We start from the raw sequence: 10,269 nt of genomic DNA, 5'->3' as shown, positions 1-10,269 counted from the left end.
TGACAGCAGTAAAGATTTTTTCTAAGAGAGACATCAGGTCACACACACACACACACACACACACACGCACACACACACGCACACACACACACACACACATCTGATATATTTTAATAGAACTCTAACACCACATCTACAGATGAATCTGATATATTATTGTAACGTCGGTGCCTTTCGGACTGTTGTAACGTCAGAGTGCTATCCTCCCAGAATGCAATGTGTGTGAATGCTGGATTGTGTAATGTCGGTTTTAGTGAGTGTAATTGCGTTTACCTTGTCATGTATGTGTTAGCTTGTGTAGTCTTTCTTTAGGTTGTACCTCATGTGTTTACCCCGTGTGTTGTATGTGCCTACCCTGTTTGTGTATCGTGCGTGTTTTATTGACTTCCCTTGTGTATCGTGTGTGTTTTATTGACTTCCCTTGTGTATCGTGTGTGTTTTATTGACTTCCCTTGTGTATCGTGTGTGTTTTATTGACTTCCCTTGTGTATCGTGTGTGTTTTATTGACTTCCCTTGTGTATCGTGTGTGTTTTATTGACTTCCCTTGTGTATCGTGCGTGTTTTATTGTGTTTCCTGTGTAATGGTGTCCTGGTGTTTGTGTGATTCCCGCTGCCGCGAATAAACCTTTTTATAAAACACCTTCTATTATTATAGAAATCTAACACCACGTCACACACACACCTGATATATTATTATAGAAATATAACCTCTACAGATGGGTCCTTCACTGGAAAGCTCTCTTTCTCTCCTCCCTTCTCTCTCTCCCTCTCTCTCCTATCTCTCTCTCTCGATCTGGTGATGGATGAATCCACTCTGCACTGGAGTGCTGCCCAGGTAACAGCAGACGGATGATGTAAGGCCCAGCTCTGAGAGCGGAGAGCAGCGCCAGCTCACACACACACACACACACACACACACACACAAGAGGCAGCTCCGGCCCACACTCTACTGCTCAGAACCGAGCCATCTCCGACCCACACACACACACACACACACACACACACACTCTGCTGCTCAGAGCTTCAGTCTGCAGCGTTCAAGCAGTTCCATTTGAGACTGTTTAAAGGCACCGTCAGCAATTCTAAGCCATTTCTAACCCCGAACCCTTTTGGTAACATTCAGTATATATGCACCAGCTCTATATTAGTGAGTTCACTGTGAATATGCACCAGCTCTATATTAGTGAGTTCACTGTGATGTGAATATCCACCAGCTCTATATTAGTGAGTTCACTGTGAAACAGAGGAAGTGGAGCAACTGTTCACCAAACATAACAAAACTGTTCCAGCCAGTCACCGAAATGGGGGATTGATGAGTGTACATTTTCTTAGCTATCAGAGCTATAGGCTACGGCTACCATTCTGGATGCAACCAATGTCCTGCTACTACGCTATTGATGCTACAAGAAGAGGCAGACGTGTAAACACTAGCACGCAGCATGGACCTTAACAAACCCCCACGGTGCCATCTGCAGGTTAGGAGTGCAAGAGAGAAATTCAATGCAGAGACACTGTTGGAATTGGTGAGACATTAGACACTCATGTCTTGGTGTGTATGAGTTGCGTTGATGCACGTCCGTACCTCCTCTTTGGTCTTCTTGGAGATCACCCGGAACCAGTCTCCGATCATGCTGAGCACCGCCGCGAAGTACGCCAAGCCCACCAGGATCCAGAACCACACCACGGGCTTGTAGTACTCCTGGTACTCGATCTCAGAACCACCTGGACGGGCCCACACAGAACAGAGAGTCAGGGAGGGAGTCACGCCTGTATGAGCGACTCACCTGGAGGATAGCACAAGTTAACACTGATGGACTAACACACCTGGAGGATAGCACAAGTTAACACTGATGGACTAACACACCTGGAGGATAGCACAAGTTAACACTGATGGACTAACACACCTGGAGGATAGCACAAGTTAACACTGATGGACTAACACACCTGGAGGATAGCACAAGTTAACACTGATGGACTAACACACCTGGAGGATGGCACAAGTTATCACTGTAAACTAACAGCTTGTCCTAACAGGATTCGAGTGAGCGACTGTTTTAGCATGTAATGCTATCTTCCAACGCATCGCGCTGTGTCTCGCACAGTCAGGACATTCCAACGCATCGCGCTGTGTCTCGCACAGTCAGGACATCGCATCGCGCTGTGTCTCGCACAGTCAGGACATTCCAACGCATCGCGCTGTGTCTCGCACAGTCAGGACATTCCAATTGAAAACAATGTAATAAAACAGAGTTTATCGCTAAAGTTCGCTCGGATCACATCCTGTTAGGACAAGCTACATCAATCAGCGTACGCATGTCAGAGCTGCACTGGTGCAGGGTCTCTCCAAACAGGTCTCTGACTTCCTTTCACAGAACAACCTTCTGGATCCAAATCAGTCTGGGTTCAAAAGCGGCCACTCTACCGAACGGCTCTGCTGTCTGTAACAGAAGCCTTAAAAGAAGCCTCAGTAAAGCCTGCCGTGTTGCAGTAAAGCCTGCCGTGTTGCAGTAAAGCCTGGCGTGTTGCAGTAAAGCCTGCCGTGTTTCAGTAAAGCCTGCCGTGTTGCAGTAAAGCTTGCTGTGTTGCAGTAAAGCCTGCTGTGTTGCAGTAAAGCCTGCTGTGTTGCAGACGCTTCAGTAAAGCCTGCCGTGTTGCAGTAAAGCCTGCCGTGTTGCAGTAAAGCCTGCCGTGTTGCAGTAAAGCCTGCTGTGTTGCAGTAAAGCCTGCTGTGTTGCAGACGTTTCAGTAAAGTCTGCTGTGTTGCAGTAAAGCCTGCTGTGTTGCAGATGTTTCAGTAAAGCCTGCCGTGTTGCAGTAAAGCCTGCCGTGTTGCAGTAAAGCCTGCTGTGTTGCAGATGTTTCAGTAAAGCCTGCCGTGTTGCAGTAAAGCCTGCTGTGTTGCAGTAAAGCCTGCTGTGTTGCAGACGTTTCAGTAAAGCCTGCCGTGTTGCAGTAAAGCCTGCCGTGTTGCAGTAAAGCCTGCTGTGTTGCAGACGTTTCAGTAAAGCCTGCCGTGTTGCAGTAAAGCCTGCCGTGTTGCAGTAAAGCCTGCTGTGTTGCAGACGTTTCAGTAAAGCCTGCCGTGTTGCAGTAAAGCCTGCTGTGTTGCAGTAAAGCCTGCTGTGTTGCAGTAAAGCCTGCTGTGTTGCAGACGTTTCAGTAAAGCCTGCCGTGTTGCAGTAAAGCCTGCCGTGTTGCAGTAAAGCCTGCTGTGTTGCAGACGTTTCAGTAAAGCCTGCCGTGTTGCAGTAAAGCCTGCCGTGTTGCAGTAAAGCCTGCTGTGTTGCAGACGTTTCAGTAAAGCCTGGCGTGTTGCAGTAAAGCCTGCTGTGTTGCAGATGTTTCAGTAAAGCCTGCTGTGTTGCAGTAAAGCCTGCTGTGTTGCAGACGTTTCAGTAAAGCCTGCCGTGTTGCAGTAAAGCCTGCCGTGTTGCAGTAAAGCCTGCTGTGTTGCAGACGTTTCAGTAAAGCCTGCCGTGTTGCAGTAAAGCCTGCCGTGTTGCAGTAAAGCCTGCTGTGTTGCAGACGTTTCAGTAAAGCCTGGCGTGTTGCAGTAAAGCCTGCTGTGTTGCAGATGTTTCAGTAAAGCCTGCCGTGTTGCAGTAAAGCCTGGCGTGTTGCAGTAAAGCCTGCCGTGTTGCAGACGCTTCAGTAAAGCCTGCTGTGTTGCAGTAAAGCCTGCCGTGTTGCAGTAAAGCCTGCTGTGTTGCAGTAAAGCCTGCTGTGTTGCAGACGTTTCAGTAAAGTCTGCTGTGTTGCAGTAAAGCCTGCTGTGTTGCAGATGTTTCAGTAAAGCCTGCCGTGTTGCAGTAAAGCCTGCCGTGTTGCAGTAAAGCCTGCTGTGTTGCAGATGTTTCAGTAAAGCCTGCCGTGTTGCGGTAAAGCCTGCCGTGTTGCAGTAAAGCCTGCCGTGTTGCAGTAAAGCCTGCCGTGTTGCAGTAAAGCCTGCTGTGTTGCAGTAAAGCCTGCCGTGTTGCAGTAAAGCCTGCTGTGTTGCAGACGTTTCAGTAAAGCCTGCCGTGTTGCAGTAAAGCCTGCCGTGTTGCAGTAAAGCCTGCTGTGTTGCAGTAAAGCCTGCTGTGTTGCAGTAAAGCCTGCTGTGTTGCAGACGTTTCAGTAAAGTCTGCTGTGTTGCAGTAAAGCCTGCTGTGTTGCAGATGTTTCAGTAAAGCCTGCCGTGTTGCAGTAAAGCCTGCCGTGTTGCAGTAAAGCCTGCTGTGTTGCAGTAAAGCCTGCTGTGTTGCAGACGTTTCAGTAAAGCCTGCCGTGTTGCAGTAAAGCCTGCCGTGTTGCAGTAAAGCCTGCTGTGTTGCAGACGTTTCAGTAAAGCCTGGCGTGTTGCAGTAAAGCCTGCTGTGTTGCAGATGTTTCAGTAAAGCCTGCCGTGTTGCAGTAAAGCCTGGCGTGTTGCAGTAAAGCCTGCCGTGTTGCAGACGCTTCAGTAAAGCCTGCCGTGTTGCAGTAAAGCCTGCCGTGTTGCAGTAAAGCCTGCTGTGTTGCAGTAAAGCCTGCTGTGTTGCAGACGTTTCAGTAAAGTCTGCTGTGTTGCAGTAAAGCCTGCTGTGTTGCAGATGTTTCAGTAAAGCCTGCCGTGTTGCAGTAAAGCCTGCCGTGTTGCAGTAAAGCCTGCTGTGTTGCAGATGTTTCAGTAAAGCCTGCCGTGTTGCGGTAAAGCCTGCCGTGTTTCAGTAAAGCCTGCCGTGTTGCAGTAAAGCCTGCCGTGTTGCAGTAAAGCCTGCTGTGTTGCAGACGTTTCAGTAAAGCCTGCCGTGTTGCAGTAAAGCCTGCTGTGTTGCAGTAAAGCCTGCTGTGTTGCAGTAAAGCCTGCTGTGTTGCAGACGTTTCAGTAAAGCCTGCCGTGTTGCAGTAAAGCCTGCTGTGTTGCAGTAAAGCCTGCTGTGTTGCAGACGTTTCAGTAAAGCCTGCCGTGTTGCAGTAAAGCCTGCTGTGTTGCAGTAAAGCCTGCCGTGTTGCAGTAAAGCTTGCTGTGTTGCAGTAAAGCCTGCTGTGTTGCAGATGTTTCAGTAAAGCCTGCCGTGTTGCAGTAAAGCCTGCTGTGTTGCAGACGTTTCAGTAAAGCTTGCCATGTTGCAGTAAAGCCTGCTGTGTTGCAGACGTTTCAGTAAAGCCTGCCGTGTTGCAGTAAAGCCTGCTGTGTTGCAGACGTTTCAGTAAAGCCTGCCGTGTTGCAGTAAAGCCTGGCGTGTTGCAGTAAAGCCTGCCGTGTTGCAGTAAAGCTTGCTGTGTTGCAGTAAAGCCTGCTGTGTTGCAGACGCTTCAGTAAAGCCTACCGTGTTGCAGTAAAGCCTGCCGTGTTGCAGTAAAGCCTGCTGTGTTGCAGACGTTTCAGTAAAGCCTGCTGTGTTGCAGTAAAGCCTGCTGTGTTGCAGACGTTTCAGTAAAGCCTGCCGTGTTGCAGTAAAGCCTGCCGTGTTGCAGTAAAGCCTGCCGTGTTGCAGTAAAAGCCTGGCGTGTTGCAGTAAAGCCTGCTGTGTTGCAGACGTTTCAGTAAAGCCTGCCGTGTTGCAGTAAAGCCTGCTGTGTTGCAGTAAAGCCTGCCGTGTTGCAGTAAAGCCTGCAGTGTTGCAGTAAAGCCTGCTGTGTTGCAGACGTTCCAGTAAAGCCAGCCGTGTTGCAGTAAAGCCTGCTGTGTTGCAGTAATGCCTGCTGTGTTGCAGACGTTTCAGTAGAGCCTGCTGTGTTGCAGTAAAGCCTGCCGTGTTGCAGTAAAGCCTGCTGTGTTGCAGACGTTTCAGTAAAGCCTGCCATGTTGCAGTAAAGCCTGCTGTGTTGCAGACGTTTCAGTAAAGCCTGCCGTGTTGCAGTAAAGCCTGCTGTGTTGCAGTAAAGCCTGCTGTGTTGCAGACGTTTCAGTAAAGCCTGCTGTGTTGCAGTAAAGCCTGCTGTGTTGCAGACGTTTCAGTAAAGCCTGCTGTGTTGCAGTAAAGCCTGCTGTGTTGCAGTAAACCTGCCGTGTTGCAGTAAAGCCTGCCGTGTTGCAGTAAAGCCTGCTGTGTTGCAGTAAAGCATGCTGTGTTGCAGTAAAGCCTGCCGTGTTGCAGTAAAGCCTGCTGTGTTGCAGTAAAGCCTGCTGTGTTGCAGTAAAGCCTGCTGTGTTGCAGACGTTTCAGTAAAGCCTGCTGTGTTGCAGACGTGTTCAAGCCCTTGGCATGTTTTGCCGGTGGTTGCCGTGGGATACGACTGGTCGACGGTGTCTCACCTGCGACGAAGTCGCCGAAGCCGATGGTGGTGAGGGTGATGACCACGAAGTAGATGGACTCGAGAGTGCTCCAGCCCTCGATGTACTGGAAGATGACCGCTGGGAGCGCGACGAAGAGGACGCAGCCGAAGAGGATGAAGATCACTGTGGAGATGACGCGGATCTTCGTCTGACTGACGTTCCACTTCTGGGGGGAGGGGAGAACACACATGTGACGTTCCACTTCATGTGATGAATATTTAATCAAAAGGCTGCAGGGGGGGGGGGGGGGGAGAACACAACACAAAGGCCTCCAACAGGCAGCTACAGTGTTCAAACGCACACACACACACAAACACCAGCACACACACACACACACACACACACACCAGCACACACACACACACACACACCAGCACACACACACACACACACACACACCAGCACACACACACACACACACACACCAGCACACACACACACACACACCAGCACACACACACACATACACCAGCACACACACACACACCAGAACACACACACACCAGCACACACACACACACCAGAACACACACACACACCAGCACACACACACACACATACAACAGAACACACACACACACACACCAGCACACAGACACACACACACACACACACACACACACACACACACACCAGCCCAGCTCCAACAGGCAGCTCCAGTGTTCAAATGCAAAGCACACACACACACACAAACACACTCAAGAGTGTTAAGCTGAACAAAACTACTTCAAACACACAACAGAAACACACACTGTCAGTAAAAACACACCGGCTGATTTGGTACAGTATGTGTGTGATAGAGAGAGAGTGTGTGTGTGTGTGTGCGTGTGCGCGCGCGCTGGTGTGTGTGTGTGTGTGTGTGATAGAGTGTGTGTGTGTGTATCTCCGCATATTTCCTGTTGAAGAGATCGATGTGTCTTTGAGAATATATATTTTGAAGTTTATGTATCTTTGTACAGTGCATGCTGTGTGTACACCTGTTATATGTGTATGGATGTGTGTGTGTGTACCTTTTATGTGTGTGTGTGTGTGTATCTTAAATGTGTGTGTGTGTGTGTACCTTATATGTGTGTGTGTGTTTACTTTATATGTGTGTGAGTACCTTATATGTTTGTGTGTGTATACCTTATGTGTGTGTGTGTGTGCCTTATATATGTGTGTATGTGTGTACCTTATATGTTTGTGTGTGTATACCTTATGTGTGTGTGTGTGTGTGTGTGTGTGTGTGTGTGTGTGTACCTTATATGTTTGTGTGTGTATACATTATGTGTGTGTGTGTACCTTATATGTGTGTGTGTACCTTATATGTTTGTGTGTGTGTACCTTATGTGTGTGTGTGTGTGTGTGTGTGTGTGTGTGCCTTATATGTGTGTGTGTACCTTATATATGTGTGTGTGTGTACATTATGTGTGTGTGTGTGTGTGTGTGTGTGTGTGTGTGTACCTTATATGTGTGTGTGTGTGTGTGTGTGTGTGTGTGTGTGTGTGTGTGTGTGTACCTTATATGTGTGTGTGTGTGTGTGCCTTGTATATGTGTGTGTATACCTTATATGTGTGTGTGTACCTTATTTATGTGTGTGTGTGTGTGTACCTTATATGAGTGCAGGGTGTGTGTGCCTTGTATATGTGTGTGTATACCTTATATGTGTGTGTGTACCTTATTTATGTGTGTGTGTGTGTGTACCTTATATGTGTGCAGGGTGTGTGTGCCTTGTATATGTGTGTGTATACCTTATATGTGTGTGTGTACCTTATTTATGTGTGTGTGTGTGTGTACCTTATATGTGTGCAGGGCCTTAATACCACCTGAGGCCCCTGGGCTATATGTTTTTAAGCCCCCCCCCACCGCAAATATTAATTATGATTAAATGATACCCGGCCCGCGATCTGACCCGACACATAGCTGCATGTTATTTGGTTAATAACATGCAGTGTAGCCTATCATTATTCAGCCTATGTAAAACCTTTACATAAACAGGAACAGAAAGCCCTCGAATCACGTCCGCCTACCCATGACATCGCTTATCAAAAAGGCTAGCCTACTGCACGAAAACAAGCGTTGAACTTTTACAACACTGGCTGTAGGCTAAGTTAAAAGATGGGTACACATATGGACGTTTAAAAGCTTTTCAAAAGTGCATGTGTTTGTCGTGTCGGGAGGGTTCCCCAGGAGTTTTTCTGAAATTCTGTCTACTCAACACACCAGTTTAACACAGATTGGGAGGGACAGAAATACTTTTAGCCTACAGAACAAGCAGCTGGCTCATGTGACGTGAACATGGCTACCTACATGGAGACATATCTCACGTTAACAATCAGAAAACATAACATAGACTATTATATGTGCGAATGGGTTAGCACAAACTTAGCAGTTGGTGAACGGAGATGCAGATCACTAATTCATTTCTTTGCGCCACAGCCCATGTTCTGCGTTCACTCCAGTGAGACAAGTGAACTTTGCCAGGCTATTTGCTACGATATTTACCTGCTATGCCTTCTGTTTTCATGGACAGTTACAGGAATCCACGTCATTTGTTTATCGTTGCTACAATCCTACCCACGTTATCTCCAGAGTTTGTAAGGTTTGTCAGTCAGTTTCAGCCTCTCCTCTAGCTCATCTACACACCCGTTGGGATTTATTAAGTTTTGTTACATTTTGTTACACTTTAGAAGAGAAGACAAAGGGGGCCTCTGCATGGATGTCATTGTAGAGCAGTGTGATGTGCTCAATTAGGCTAGCTCCAGAGTAGGCTAGCTCCAGAGTAGGCTAGCTCCAGAGTAGGCTAGCTTCAGAGTAGGCTAGCTCCAGAGTAGGCTAGCTCCAGAGTTGGCTAGCTTCAGAGTAGGCTAGCTCCAGAGTAGGCTAGCTTCAGAGTAGGCTAGCTCCAGAGTAGGCTAGCTCCAGAGTTGGCTAATGACGCCGCGGATACGGACACGCCGTTTATTATTATTGATTATCATTATTATTATTAGGAGGCCCCTCATTGGTCGAGGCCCCTGGGCTGAAGCCCAGGTAAGCCCCTGGATTAAGGCGCCAGTGTACGTCTGTGTGTGTTCCTTATATGTGTGTGGATGTGTGTGAGTGTGTGTGTACCTTATATGCATGTGGATGTGTGTGTGCATGTACCTAATATGTGTGTGTGTACCTTATATGTGTGTGTGTGTAACTTATATGTATGTGTGTGTGTGTGTGTGTACACCTTATATGTGTGTGGATGTGTGTGTGCATGTACCTAATATGTGTGTGTGTGTGTGTGTATGTGTACCTTATATGTGTGTGTGTGTACCTTATATGTATGTGAGTGTGTGTACCTTATATGTGTGTGGATGTGTGTGTGTGTGTACCTTATATGCGTGTGGATGTATGTGTGTGTGTACCTTATAAATGTGTGTGTGTGTGTGTGTGTATGTGTGTGTGTACCTTATATGTATGTGTGTGTGTACCTTATATGTGTGTGGATGTGTGTGAGTGTGTGTGTGTACCTTATGTGTGTGTGTGTGTGTGCATATCTTGTGGTTGCATATCTTGTATCTCTGTGCTCAGAGGGTGAAGGGTACTGCAGTGGATATAATTAATTTAACATATGTGTGTGTGTGTGTTATATGTGTGTGTGTGTGTGGATGTGTGTGTGTGTGTGTGTGTGTGTGTGTGTGCGTGCATGTGTTCAGAGGGTGAAGGGCACTGCAGTGGATATAATTATTTTAACATTTCTGCTGAGTGAGAACATGCCTGTGTCCAGTCTCGCCAGTCTTACTGCTCACACACACACTCGCTTAATGCTCTGTTACACACACACACACACTTAATATCCTGTCACACACACACACACTTAATGCTCTGTTACACACAAACACACACACACACACACACTTAATGCTCTGTTACACACACACACAGACTCATTTAATGCTCTGACACACACACACACACACACACACACACACAGCACAGACACACACCAGCATACACACACACACCAGCACAGACTCACACACACCAGCACAGACTCACACACACACACCAGCAC

The 10,269-nt window shown here is 47.6% G+C and overlaps 1 protein-coding gene across 4 annotated transcripts in view; it reads right to left on the bottom strand.

Moving 5' to 3' along the window:
- The window catches only part of kcnk2b (potassium channel, subfamily K, member 2b), a 69,626-nt gene that overhangs the window by 8,264 nt on the left and 51,093 nt on the right, over positions 1 to 10,269 (bottom strand). For 3 of the 4 annotated variants that reach the window (XM_042095774.1, XM_042095775.1, XM_042095777.1), the window contains exons 5-6: positions 6,222 to 6,408; positions 1,584 to 1,723 (exon numbers count right to left, since the gene is read on the bottom strand). In XM_042095774.1, coding sequence (XP_041951708.1) covers positions 1,584 to 1,723; positions 6,222 to 6,408 — 327 coding nt within the window. The remainder of the gene's footprint in view (positions 1 to 1,583; positions 1,724 to 6,221; positions 6,409 to 10,269) is intronic. The other variant, XM_042095776.1, reaches the window with a different exon arrangement.

The sequence above is a fragment of the Alosa sapidissima genome, chromosome 6, assembly GCF_018492685.1.
Source record: "Alosa sapidissima isolate fAloSap1 chromosome 6, fAloSap1.pri, whole genome shotgun sequence".
NCBI classification, from domain to species: Eukaryota; Metazoa; Chordata; class Actinopteri; order Clupeiformes; family Clupeidae; genus Alosa; species Alosa sapidissima.
Note: the sequence above shows the minus strand (reverse complement) of the source record. Positions and strands in the feature narration are given on the sequence as shown.